The sequence below is a fragment of the Leptonychotes weddellii genome, chromosome X (genome assembly GCF_054177405.1).
Source record: "Leptonychotes weddellii isolate Sample4059 chromosome X, ASM5417740v2, whole genome shotgun sequence".
Classification (NCBI taxonomy): domain Eukaryota; kingdom Metazoa; phylum Chordata; class Mammalia; order Carnivora; family Phocidae; genus Leptonychotes; species Leptonychotes weddellii.
The window spans coordinates 71,066,872-71,081,372 of NC_138385.1; the positions used below are offsets into that span (position 1 = coordinate 71,066,872).

Sequence of the window (14,501 nt, forward strand, 5' to 3'; positions counted from 1 at the left end):
GAGGGAACACAAGCAGGGGGAGTGGGAGAGGGAGAAGCAGGCTTGCTGCAGAGCAGGGAGCCCGATGCGGGGCTTGATCCCAGAACCCTGGGATCATGACCTGACCCGAAGGCAGATGCTTAACTGACTGAGCCACCCAGGCACCCCCTGAGGTATTTTTATTTTTATAAAAAAATCACATACAGATATTAAAATCACAGGATACCCATTCTCAACATGCAAAATACATTCTCAAAACCAAAGACAAAGCTGAAAGGGAAAATGGATGGGAAGACAGAATCAAATATACACAGGATTACTTTAAACAATTTATTGGTAGTTCCTGGAGACTATGCTCAAAACATTTAAAAATCAATTTCCCAACACCCAAATGATAATTTGCTTAATAATTTGGTATATTTCCTTCCTAGCTTTTTGTTCTACCTACCTACATACACACACCTAAAATAGATATAAATATAACACAAATATATATGTGCATACAATTTTACTCATCATAAAGTTGCCATTTTTCTACCACCCAGAATCACTGATACAATGGTGCCTATCCTTCCTATTTTTTTTTACAATGTAAACCATATGGTATATTGTTTTATAATCCGTTTTTTCACTTAACAGATTACCACAAACATTTCCCCAAATTCTCTGATGTACAATTTTCCACTCGTGGGTAAGAATTCTGGGTAAAAAACTGATCACATTTATTACATGCTTCTGGAATTATGCTTTTGTACCATTTATTATATTAAAGGAACATTAAATAATACCTGAAGACTTTCTGACATTCTTGACATTTATAAGGTTACTCCCCAGGATGAAGTGATACATAATGAGGTATAACGAATAGTGACATTCTCTCACTCTCAAGTATCTTAATAGGTTTTATCTCCTGTATGACTTCTCTGATGTTTAATGAGAGTCGACTTCCCACTGAAGGCTTTTCCACAGTCCCTGCATTCATAGGGTTTTTCTCCCGTATGAGTTCTGTGATGTACAATGAGAGTGGATTTCACACTAAAGGCTTTCCCACATTCACTGCATTTGTAGGGTTTTTCCCCTGTGTGGATTCTCTGATGTTTAATGAGAGTTGACTTCCTACTGAATGCTTTCCCACAGTTACTGCATTCATAGGGCCTTTCCCCTGTATGAATTCTCTGATGTTTTATCAGTGGTGACTTCTCGCTGAAGGCTTTCCCACACTCATTGCATTTATAGGGTTTCTCTCCTGTGTGAGTTCTGTGATGTACAATAAGGGTTGACTTTTCACCAAACGCTTTTCCACATCTTCTGCATTCATAAGGCTTCTCTCCTGTATGAGTTCTATGATGGACAGAGAGGTGTGATTTCCCACTGAAAGTCTTCCCACATATGCTGCATTCATAAGGCTTCTCCCCTGTATGAATTCTCTGATGAACAGAGAGGTGTGACTTTCCCCTGAAGCTTTTCCCACATTTACTGCACTCATAAAGTTTCTCTTTTGTGTGAGATCTCTGGTGTTTAATGGGGTTGTCTTTCTCATCAAAGGGTTTCCCATGTTTATTACACTCAGGTTTCTCACCATTATGAGTCCTTTGATGCATAAGGCTGGACTTACCAAAGTGGATTCCTTCATAAAATGCTTGCCTAATGTGTGTTTTCTCATGTCTAATAAGGTGATATGAACTCTTAAAGGCTTTTGCACATTCACCACATACAAATGGTTTCTCTGCTGTGTGAGTTCGCTTGTGTTTAATCAGAGTTGACTTCTGGATAAAGGTTTTTCCACATTCGCTGCATTCATAGGGCTTCTCCCCTGTGTGAGTTCTCTGGTGAGCAATGAGGGTTGACTTCTGGCTGAAGGCTTTTGCACATTCAAAGCATTCATAAGGCTTCTCTCCTGTGTGAGTTCTCTGATGTACTACAAGGTTTGCTTTCTGGATAAACACTTTCCCACATTCATAACACTCATAGAGTTTCTCCCTAGTTTGAATTCTTTGAGTTTTATTAAGTGCTTGCTTCTGGTGGAGGGCTCTTCCACGTTGATTGGGCTCAAAAAATTTCTCTGCAGGTTGAGCATTATTGAGATTAGAATGGAAGCATAATTTCCAATGTGCCTGACATTCATCATCTTTCTTTCTTACATAGCTTCTATTTTGACAAAGAAAGTTTAAATTATGTTTTGAACACCTTCCCCAGGAATAGTATTTAGGGAGTCTTTGTCTTATAGAAACAAAGTCTGTGTTTGGATAAATGATTTTTCTGAAGCTTGTGAATTCTTGGCCGCTTTGATCCTTCTGTGTTTCCTTGTCTACTAATGCAGTTTGCCACAGAAGTTGGTTTTGGCTTTCCTTGTGGTTGTCTATCTGGTCATCAACTTGCCAGAATTCTATAAAAAATTGCAAAGAACTCATCAAACTTGTAAACATTTCTACTATAATGTTATGGGATAATATTAGTTCATAAACATCTTGCTGTGAACTCCTATCAGTAGGACTTGAGCTGATGTGGATGGGCTCCCTCCATGCCTCACTAGCACCACCTCCTCTGACTGTAAACACAAAGAAATGCTGGCCCATATTTAACAAAAGTAATTTAATACATAGTCAAGCTCAAAACCAAGAAATGTATTAGGTGTCAAAAGTGAAGTGGAAATTTAAAGTGATGGGGTGAACAGAAACTGAAGTTTGAGGATTTGCAGTGAAATCCAGACCACAGGGCAAAAATGTTCAGGAAACTGGTATGTAATTCCCACTTACAGCTGGAATCACAAGGGGCTTCCATGTTTGTTAGTGGGGAGCTAAAAAGACTCCCCACTGGTCAAGGAAACTGGAAAGAAAGATATAATATATAAGAAAGCAAAGGCCTAGTAATGTAACTCAATCTGAAAATATCATAGTTTTAGTAAAGAGCCCACAAGCTGAAAAATTAACATAAAAATTGGTCCTGTTATTCGTAGGTTCCTAGGAGTGGCAAACGCTAAAAGATATATTCTTATGTTTTTATAGCTTAGGACTCACAGAACTTCTATGGAAAACCAATTCTCACTGAAGAGTTCACAGTAAAATAATTTAAACCTCACAAGGAAATGAACCATCTTGAGAGAGAATCAGCAGATACATTTAAAGATACCCCATTCCTAGAACTGCAGCTAACAGAAAAATCTAGACTTTAAAATTTCAAATATTCAAAGAAAGAGAGTAAGAGCTATATTATGGGGTAAAAAAGGGAACATTTGAAAAAAGAAACATATAAATAGAAAATACAGATATTATTAAAACTCTAAATAGGTTGAACAGCAGACTAGTCACAGATAAAGACAGATTTAATGAATCAGATGACAGACCTTAGGAAGTCACCCAGAATGTAACATAAAGAGCTAACAAAATGGAAATAGGCTAAGACAAAGAGAAAAATGTAAGTTCCACCATAGGTTTAATAGAAAATCCAAATGGAAAGAATAGAGAGAAAGGGACAGGGGCACTATGCCAAGAAAAGGATTCATAGAGCAGCCCTGAGACTGCCATACTTAGAAAGTCTAGCCTGCAAGGTTGGGCCCTGGCTGACATCTGGGAATTTGGAGTTCAGGAATGTCTCCACTATTCCCTAACTGATAAGGCTGCTTGTACAAACAATGTGATTTATGCTGAACATTTCCTTTCCTTCTGTGAGTCTGGAATTTTGGTATGTGCTAGGCAGAGCCACCGAGGGTACTGAGTTTCCAAGGGGCTTCCCTGGGCACACATGTTGTTGCATTTTCTCTGTTGGGAGAAGTGTGCCCTGTGTGACCCGAGAGCATAAGGAATCCTGTACATGGATTCGTCCAGACTCTGCTAGTGTCTTTTCCCCTTGTGATCTAGTAGACTATCCTTACTACACTGCTTTAATAAATCGTAGCTATAGATACAACTCTATGTAGAGTCCCATGAGTCCTTCTCGAAAATCTCTAAATATGGTAGTGGTCTTAGGGACCCCTGAGCTAGGCAGTATTTGAAGAGACAATGACTGATAGTTTTCTAGATGGAAGAAAGGTACACATCCTACCACCGAATGTCCAGAGTCCTGAGTGTGGTAAATAAAAGCGAAACTGAACCTGGACATAGTTTAGTGGAACCACAAGACTTTTAAGTCAGAAAGTTAAGTATGGAAAGCTACCATAGAGAAATTTTTTAAATCACCTACAAAGAAACAATTAGATCAACATCAGACTTCATCAGCAATAAAAGAAGCCAAAAGATTAAACAGTGTATTCGAAGTCCTGAGAGAAGCTTGATGTTATCTTAGAACTCTATCCCCAGATAAATTATCACAAAGAAAGGTGACAAATAAAAGTGGTTTTGGACAAGAAAAGGCAGGGAATTTATCACACACAAAGCCTGGCTAACAATAATGCTTGATATTTGAATATTTCAGGAGGAAAATAACCAAAGGGAAAAAGTCAGGGGGAGGGGTGTAAAAATGCAATAAGGGCAGGAAGAAAGAGGTAAAGAGGGGCACCTGGGTGGCTCAGTAGGTTGGGTATCTGACTCCTGATTTTGGCTCGGGTCATGTGGAGCCCCGTGTCGGGCTCCGCACTCAGCATGGAGTCTGCTTGAGATTCTCTCCCTCTCCCTCTGCCCCTACCCCTGCTCGCTCTCTTGCTCTCTCTAAAATAAAGTCTTTAAAAAAAAAAAAGGTAAAGAAAAAGCAGGATATATAGACAATACAAGAAAAGAAGAAATACTAACATAGTAATGGCACAATAAATATATATTAACCCCATTAGTTAAAGGTCAATCATATTAAATTGTATTTTTCAAAATCAGCTTTATGTTTTCCAAAGATAATTAGAGCAAAATGAGAGAGAAATGTTGAAAATAAAATTATGGAAAGAGATGTACCTGGTACTTAACAACCAAAACACAGGTGGTAAAACAATGCTTATGTTATATAAAACTGAATGATCTTGATGCCAAAAGCAAATAACAGAATATGAGAATATTACGAAGCAATTTCACTTAAGTAGAGGCAGAACTCTTTTTTTTAAAGATTTTATTTGTAACACGGGGCTCAAACCTACAACCCTGAGATCGAGAGTCACATGCTCCACTGACTGGGTCAGCCAGGCGCCCCAAACAGATGCAGAATTCTTAAATATACAAAGCAAACTGATTCTACGGATGGGAGAGAAGAAAGGTAAACAACATCCAGTAATGTTAAAAATGTACATACCCTACTATGTCTTACACTTGTAGTTACACCACAGAGAAAATTCTGCAAGTGTGGGCCAGGATACATGTACAAGAATGGCAATAAATATAAACAATGAAATTTCCCAGTAATGGAGGTATGGATCGATGGACTGCAATACTCAGATGCTAGAATGCTATACCAGAGTTAAAATGAATGAACTAAATGTAATGTATCAGCAGAGGTGAAGCTCAAAGGGCAACGCTGAATACAGAAAGAAAGTTTTAGAAAAAACCTTACAGTTCAAGCCCAGTAATCTGGTAAATTTACAAAAGGAACACTATATGATTACAGATACAAATCTATGTACTGCAAGTATAAAAACATCGATTAGAAGGATAGTCACCAAATTCATGATACTGTTTGCCTGGGGAGTGAATGAGAGGAACAGGCCTCAGGAAAGGAAAAGAGGCCTTGACCTTTATTTGTAAACCTCTATTTCTTTTATTAAAGAAAACACCACCAGCAAGTATCAAAATATTGACATTTGCTACTTCTGGGAGGTAAGTACACAGGTATTAGTTACAATGATGATTTTCTGTACTTTTCTGTAGTTTTAAGAGAAATGCCCTAAGGCAGGACTTCTGGAAAGACAGCGAGGATCTCAGTAAATCTCCCCCACGAAAGCAATGAAAATACTGGCAAAATTATCAATATCTATCCTTTCAAGACTTTGGAAATCAACCAAAGGCATACAAGGAATCAAGAAGCATTTATTCAAGAAGAACCAGTGAGAAGAGCCAAATCTGTAGTGTTTCACTTGGCGCTACTCACCTCTTCTCCCCCTACCCCAAGCCACCGGCTCCCCAACTCTGGCCCATAAGCAGTGAAAACTGGCAGCCTCCCAGCAGCCTGAGGGGCTGACGTGTTTTGGGCCTCCATCAAAAGCCCCATCCTCACTTGTTGACCTAACTTGGAGCTCCGCTCTAAGAAAGAAAGGACACAATATGGGAACTCAAACCCACACGAAGAAATAAAGAGCACCAGTAAAGGTAGTGGGCAGGCAAGTGCTAACACAGCAAGCCACGCGCCTGGCTCAAGTCTGGGAATTCAGCTTTCGGAACGTTCCCTATGTTGATAAGACTATTTTGCCGGCTTGGGGCACTGAACGCCTGTTCTCTTCTGGGAGCCTAGATGCCTGACCATTAGAGGCTGATGATTTTTTGGCCTGAGGCGCCTATTTTTACTGGGTCAACTTGGAACGTTCCACAAAGTGAAAAGGGCTTTTTAAAAAACCGTGCTGGCCACTTGACTTGAAATGTAGCCGTCCAGCTCTGCAGCATCTTGGCTCTGCACGAGAACGGAACAACTATCCCTGTGGGGATTTATCTCCTACCCCAGGGCGCAACAATACTGGTGAAAATGATCCCACATCAGGGCACACGGAGAAAAGTCAGACAGCATGAGATAAAGGGGAGGAGGGGGTTAAGCTTACAGACAGAAGAAATAAATTGATACCAGGTATCAATAATCAGAATAGATTGAGTTCTCAAAAGGAACTGAAAATCAGAAGACAATGGCTCAATGCCTTCAAAAGTCTAAGGGAAAGAAATGTCCATCCTAGAACTCTACCCCAAGCTCAACTCTCCATCTAGGACAAGGATAACAAACACGTCTAGATATTAAAAAAAAATCTCAAAAAATTTACCTCCCATGGACCTACATTCTTTCTTAGTTAGGTACTGGAAGAATGTGCTCCAGTGAAATATGGAAGAAGTCATGGCATAAAGCAAATGGGGACTCCAACAATGCAGAAAGTAGCGGGAATCCCCTGAGTAATGGTGAAGGATGTGAGGATGGCAGAGGCACGAGCAGGAATGAGGATAATCCACCCAGAAGGGAGAGGGTCAGATGGCTCCAGACAAACTCAGGGGAAGAACACTGATGGAACCCCTGATAGTTCTGGAAGCATTCAGAGTCACTCTAGACAGCTGGATATGGAGTATTAAAGTTGAACTGGTGGTAAGTACAGAGAGAAAGAAGCAAATAAAAGAAACAAAACAATTATTAACCAAAGGAAACAAAAAGTTATACAGGAAAGCTAAATGAACTGTGTCCAGTGTTTACACAGTCATAATGTCGTAAGCAACAGTACTGCTGGAAACCAAATTTGTGGTATAACCATATTGGGAACATTGGGGAACCAGAAGTCTCTGTGTGTGAGTATGTGTGTGAGTGGCAGGGGCAGTGAGGTGAGCAATCTTCCGTAGCAGAAAATTTTACATAATTATTTGAAGACACAGTAAATTATAAAGAATAGTGATACAAAAAACACCTGCCTATCCACCAGTTGTTAAAAAAACAAATTATCATGGGGCGCCTGGCTGGCTCCATTGGTAGAGCATGCGACTCTTGATCTCAGGGTCATGAGTTCAAGCCCCATGTTGGGTGTGGAGCCTACTTAAAAAACAAAAAAAAAACCCCAAATTATTGTTCCCTTTGAAGTTGATGTGCCCATTTCATTTTCTTTCTTCTTAGATAATCACTATCCTGAATTTTATGTTTATATGCCTTTGACTTTCTTTATAGTTTTACCACACTTATTTTATTCTTTAAACCTTGGCCAAGATTTACTTTGATAAAATCAAACCTATTTTTCTTTTCATCAAGAGAATCCTGCCTTAAGTCAGTAAATTTGAAATCTCAAATGAAACATAATTGTCTAGAAAAATGACCAGAACTGACAGAAGATGTACAAAACATGAATAAATCAGCAATTATTTTAAAAATTATAAACTTCACTCTGTAATCAAAAGTCTTGCCCTAAAAAAGGGCATCCTATCCAGATGTTTTTGTAGATGATTGATACCACCTCACAAGAACAGGTATACTTTAGTCAATACAGTTTCAGAAACTAGAAAAAGAAGGGCAAGTACCCGGTCTGTTTTATGTAGCCAGTATAACCGTGTCTACGAGAGTAAGAGGCCGGCGCAAGGCCAGGAAATCTAACTCATCTCTAAACATTAATGCAAAACTCTTAAACTTGAGTAGACTGACTTCAATGAATTAAAAAAAAATGCTTCACAATGAAGTAGAGTTTAAGCACAGGAATGCAAGAACAGTTCAATTTTATATATATATGTGTGTGTGTGTGTGTGTATAGTATTTATTATTTATTTATTTGAGAGAGAGACACACAGCGAGAGAGGGAACAGAAGCAGGGGGAGTGGGAGAGGGAGAAGCAGGCTTCCCGCGGAGCAGGGAGCCCGATGTGGGGCTCGATCCCAGGACCCTGGGATCATGACCTGAGCTGAAGGCAGACGCTTAACGACTGAGCCACCCAGGCGCCCCACAGTTCAATTATCTATTATATTAATATCTATTAATATAATCCACCACATTAACAGATTAAGGAGAAAAAAATCATCTTCTCAATAGATGCAGAAAATAAGCATTTGAGAAAATATAACATCCATTCTTGATTTTTTAAAAGATTTTATTTATTTGAGAGAGAGAGAGAGCAAGCGAGCGAGTGCACGAGCAGGAGAGGAGCAGAGGGGGAGGGACAAGCAGACTCTGCACTGAGCACAGAGCCTGATTTGGGGCTTGATCCCATGACCCTGAGATCATGACCTGAGCTGAAATCAAGAGTTGGATGCTCAACCAACTGAGCCGTCCAGGTGCCCCTTACGATTTTTAAGAAAGTCTTAGCAAACTAGGAATATAAAAGAAGCTTTTGATGAAAGGGAGCTTTCAACATACCCCAGCAAATATACTTAATGGTGAGCTGGAGGAGCTCTGTCATCTCTCTGTGCCTCAGTTTTCTCATCTATAAAATGAGGATACCAACCAGCCTACTTGATAGGGTTGTTCAGAGGATTAAGTATGTACAAAGCATCCAGAACACAGCAAACACTCAGATACTCCCTATCATTATATTACTATCACTGTCCCCATTATTTTCATTAAAATCAGAAACAAACAGGGAATTCACTATCACTACCTCTATTAAACACTATACTACAGGCCCTGACTAATATAGGAAAAAGAAAGAAAATGTGCAATTGGGGTTTTTTTTTAAGTTCTAATTTAAATCATAGTTAACATGTAGTGTAATATTGGTTTCAGGAGTAGAATTTAGTGATTCATCACTTACATATAACACCCAGTGCTCATCCCAACCAGTACCCTCCTTAATGCCCATCACCCATTTAGCCCATCCCCCTTCCCACCTCCCCTCCAGCAACTCTCAGTTTGCTCTCTATAGTTAAGAGTCTCTGAAGGTTTGCCTTCGTCTCTTTTCTTTCCCTTCCCCTATGTTCATCTGTTTTGTTTCTTAAGTTCCACATACGAGTGAGATCATATGGTATTTGTCTTTTTCTGACTGACTTGTTTCACTTAGCATAATACCCTCTTGTTCCATCCATGTCATTGCAAACGGCAAGATTTCATCAAGATTTGATGGCTAATATTCCATCATATACACACACACACACACACACACACCACCTCTTCTTTATCCATTCATCAGTCAATGGGAAAATGTATAATTGGAAAGGAAAAGACAAAATTGTTTTTATGAAGAGAACTGTTTACACAGAAGACTCAAGAGAATCTAAAAACTATTAAGAAAAGCATCTAGAAAGGTTTCTGTTCACAAGTTGAATATATAAACATCACTAGCATTCTCATGCACTAGTATTTACCAACTGGAAAATGTAATAGGAAAAAAAAGATCTCAATCACAATTGCTGTAATAACTAAGAGATATCTAGGAATAAATCTAACAAAAGATATGCAAGCACTTCCTGAAGACAAATTCAAAACACTACTGAATGGCAGAAAAGAGAAGCTGAGTTAAGAGTTCACTGACAGGAAAACTCAATAGTGTCAAGATGCCCATCCCCAACCTACTCCCAGCTCGTCTCCAAACACAGTGCAATTGCATTAGGGATCCCAAACAGGGTTTTCCATAGACCTTGAGAAACCAATCCTAAAATTCCTATATGAATGACCAAGGAGTCAAAGGACATAAGGGGGAGTCATCCGACGAGCTATTACCAACATCAGCAACGGTAAGAATGGTGCAGCAGCTGACATTTACGTGCCGTTCGCTAAGTGTCAGGCGGTTTTAAGGGCTTTATATTTTTTAACTCATTTGAATAATGATAGTGGCAGAGGGACAAACAGACCAATGGAACAAAAGAGAAAGCCTCAGCATAGACCCGCGCATCTGGGCAACTTGACCTCTGACTGACCTGGTGTCACCTACCATCGTGGAAAGAGTTCCAGACATGGCATGGTATGAGTGGGTGTCCACGTGGGGAAAAAAGGTGAACTAAGAGCTCCTTCCTCACGAGTTACATAAAAACAAATTCCAGGCAGATTGTAAGAAAGTAAAAAAGAAAAAAAAAAAAAAAAGCAAAATTTTCAACTGTTGGGAGAATATTATGTGATAACATCTTTATGACCTCAACCAGAAAAAAATTACTTCAATTTACACAAAAAGCACCAACTAGCGAGAAACTGATAAATGTGATTACATTACAATCAAAACTTCTACTTGAAAAACACCTCAGTAGCCCAAACTAAGATACTGACTACACACAAAATTGGAATCTAGAATATATGAAGAACCCATTTAAATCAATAAAAAAAAGACAAACACCCCATCAAAAACACGAAGGACGTGAACAGGCAAGCCACAGAGGAGGAAATCCAAAGAGTCAATACCATATGAAATGATAAATACCTTTACTAGAATGGGAAATGGAAATTACAGTAAGACACCAATTCACACTTACCAGATTAGTAAAATGGAAAGAGTGTGCCCATGTTACAATTTCACAGAGAGACAGAAAAAAACACTGCCATCAGTGCAGAAAGTTCTACTAGGCGGCCCTGATCTAAATCACACCCTGTCTGTACTATCAGTTTGGCCGCATAATGTTACAGAGCTTTGCATTTTAACATCGATCGATGCTTCCTGTTCCAAACCTCAAGTTGCAGATATTTCAGGAAGTTCTATCTGCCCACCCAGCTGCAACCCATACTCTTAGGGAATTGGTTTAACACGATATTAAAACCCAAGTAAAGCAAGCTGACTATAGTTAATAATAATACTGTATTATATATTTGAAAGCTGCTAAGAGAGTAAATCTTAAAAGTTCTTATCACAAGAAAAAAAAAGCGCACTTTTTGTTTCAAAGGCTGGTAATACAATCCTATCAAGTGCTTCTCCAGTCCAGAGACCCTTGCAGGACTTAAAAGGAGCAGGTCAAAACCATTTATGTCCCTCATAAAACCACCATGTCCCTCAGCACTAACATATACCTTAAAAGTCTAAGAGGTTAAGGTCGAATAAGCTGAGGAAGAAGACTGCTTCTGGGAGAGCTGTGGGAAAACTGTAGTATCTTCTCTCTCCAACAACAGGGGTGGGAGGAGTATGTTCATCTGACCCCTAATCTAGTAAGGACTTCAAGGAGACAACTTGCTTGATATATGTCTGCTAGAGTTTGGGGGACACAGAGGACTTGGCACCTAATCTGCACCTAGAAAAACTACAGGTGCCGGGTGGGCTGAGGTAGTCTGTGGCAGCAAAGAGGTTGCATAGGGGGTGAAGAGATCAAGGTGCCAGGGACACACACACACACACACACACACTACAAGGCAGATGTGGCCCTTCTAGATGTGAACAGGCAGGTTACTTTGGACAGGGGGCTTCCTGCTAGCATCAAGGTGACCTCAGCAAAGAGAGACTGGAGGTGTGCCATGGGGCTGGAGGTTTGCTAAACAGGGAGGAGATACGCTAAATGCCTTTTTGGAGTAGAGACACTGCCTATAAGGAGAAAATTGCAATCAGGGCCCTAGCCGAGGCATCTCTAAGGAAACCTTAAAGTGCCAAGGGCAGGAAGAAGAATTGGTCTTTGGAATCTGCCATGTGCAGAGGGCACCAATATCTAATTACATCTTTATCAGTCAGGTCAAACTATTTTTGTCCTTTGTATCTCCTTCCTTCCTCACTTGCTTCAGCCAGGGAGCCACGGAGCCACGGAGCCACGGAGCCAGAGATGGCCTAGTCGTCGAGTGGGGGATGAGGAAAAGGGAGAAGAGCTAGTGAGGAGAGTAAAGAAAGAAAAAGCTGAGCATGCTTCTTTAGCCACTAAAACTGCCCAGCCTGAAGCAGTGAAGCAGGCATTCGTTGGGGGAGAGATTTCCCTTTCAATAAAGTTCATAGTTTTCACGACTACATGTGATCGGACTTTTAAAACTAGAAATGAGGCTACCACAGACCCTCAGAAATTAAAAGGATAATAAAAGAATATTATGAACACCTTTATGCCAAGAAATTTGACAACTTAGGTGAAACAGACAAACTCCTTGAAAGACACAAATTACCAAAGCTCATTGAAGAAGAAATAATATGCTGCATGGAGCACTGGGTGTTATACGAAAACAATGGATCGTGGATCACCACATCAAAAACTAATGATGTATTGTATAGTGACTAACATAACATAATAAAACTAAAAAAAAAAGACTATATGCAAAAGAAAAAAAAAGATGAAATAATATGAATAAACCAGATACTGGTTCAATAGATATTACTGAAGAAATTGAAACTATAGCTTAAATCTTTCTACAAAGAAAACTCTAGGCCCAGATGACTTCACGGGGGAATTCTATCGAACATTTAAGGAAGAAATAATACCAACTTCTATACAAATTCTTCCAAAGAACTGAAAAGGGAGGAAATCCTTCCCAGTTCATTCTATGATTTCATTATCTTGATTGTGGTGGTGGATTCATGGGTGTGCATGTCAAAACTGACCAGATTGTGCACTATAAAGACATGCAATTTCTTATAAGTTAATTATACCACAATAAAGGGGTGAAAATAGCTAAATCAGTACTCAGAGACAGTCAAAGCTTTCCCAGTGCTTACATTAGAAAAGGAAGCTGTTAAAGCAATGACCTAAGCTTCTACCTTATGAAACAAGGAAAAGAGAAAATATTCAATTCAAACTAGCAGAAGGACAGAAATAACAAAGACAAAAGCAAGAATGAATAAAATCAAGGTTTCCATTACTGGCCACAATGGAGGAGATCTACCGTAGCCTCTCTCTCCTACTGATTCTGCTCTTGCAACGAAAAACTCTGGACAAAATATGTAAAGCAATTACTTGAGGATTCTGAAAAATAAACAAAAGCAGGCACTCTGAGGGGGAGTCAAAAGGTAGAGAAGCAGCTCATACAGTGGGTTTCCTTTTTGTCCCCCCTCATATTTTTGCAAGACTCTGTTCCCATGGCCTATGAACCTCCACAAGTTCTGAGCTCATCCAAGGACTGTGCATGCAGGGGTAAGGAAAGCCTCACACCAAAGCTTTAAGAACTGAACTAAACTAAGATTTAAACCACAGGTCAAGTCTGAGTAACACCGGAATAACAAATGCTTGAGAGAGACCTGAAGTAGGAAAGCAAAATCTTTGATAATTGCACAAAGACTTAAATCACCACTCAAGTCTCAAACTAACCCCTGAATGGTGCATACACAGGAAAGATGCAAAGAAAAATGGCAAAGGCTTTGAAAACTGAACTGAATAGAATTAACACCCACAGAAGGTGAGACAAAACTGGTGGCCTGAATCTAACCAGGTGTATTATGTGATAAACGAAGATTAAAAACAACAAAACAATCTCCATTATTCAGGATAGAATCCAAAATTATTCAATATAGGGCGCCTGGGTGGCTCAATTGGTTAAGTGATTGCCTTCGGCTCAGGTCATGATCCTGGAGTCCCAGGATCGAGTCCTGCATCGGGCTCCCTGCTCAGCAGGGAGTCTGCTTCTCCCTCTGACCCTCCTCCCTCTCATGCTCTGTCTCTCATTCTCTCTCTCAAATAAATAAAATCTTCAAAATTATTCAATATAACAACCAACCAGCAAAATCTGACCAATTCTTTTTTTTTTTTTTTTAAGATTTTATTTATAGTTGAAAATAGAGCTACCCTATGACCCAGCAATTGCACTACTGGGTATTTACCCCAAAGATACAAATGTAGTGATCCAAAGGGGTACGTGCACCCCCGTGTTTACAGCAGCAATGTCCACAACAGCCAAACTATGGAAAGAGCCTAGATGTCCATCAACAGATGAATGGATAAAGAAGATGTGGTGTATATATATACAATGGAATATTACGCAGCCATCAAAAAACCCTGAAATCTTGCCATTTGCAACAATGTGGATGGAACTAGAGGGTATTATGCTAAGTGAAATAAGTCAATCAGAGAAAGACAAATATCATATGATCTCACTGATATGAGGAATTTGAGAAACAAGACAGGAGCATAGGG

General features: G+C 39.6%; 1 protein-coding gene across 1 annotated transcript; it reads right to left on the reverse strand.

Moving 5' to 3' along the window:
- Positions 1 to 295: 295 nt before the first annotated feature.
- On the reverse strand, positions 296 to 3,203 carry ZNF674 (zinc finger protein 674). Its single transcript, XM_081809360.1, has one exon. It carries the CDS (start codon positions 2,553 to 2,555, stop codon positions 873 to 875), a length of 1,683 nt encoding a protein of 560 aa, XP_081665486.1. The 5' UTR covers positions 2,556 to 3,203; the 3' UTR covers positions 296 to 872.
- Between the last annotated feature and the right edge of the window lie 11,298 nt (positions 3,204 to 14,501).

Coding starts and splice junctions, on each gene's coding strand:
- ZNF674 (XM_081809360.1), bottom strand. CDS start 2,555: ATGGGCCAGCATTTCTTTGTGTTTACAGTCAGAGGAGGTGGTGCTAGT.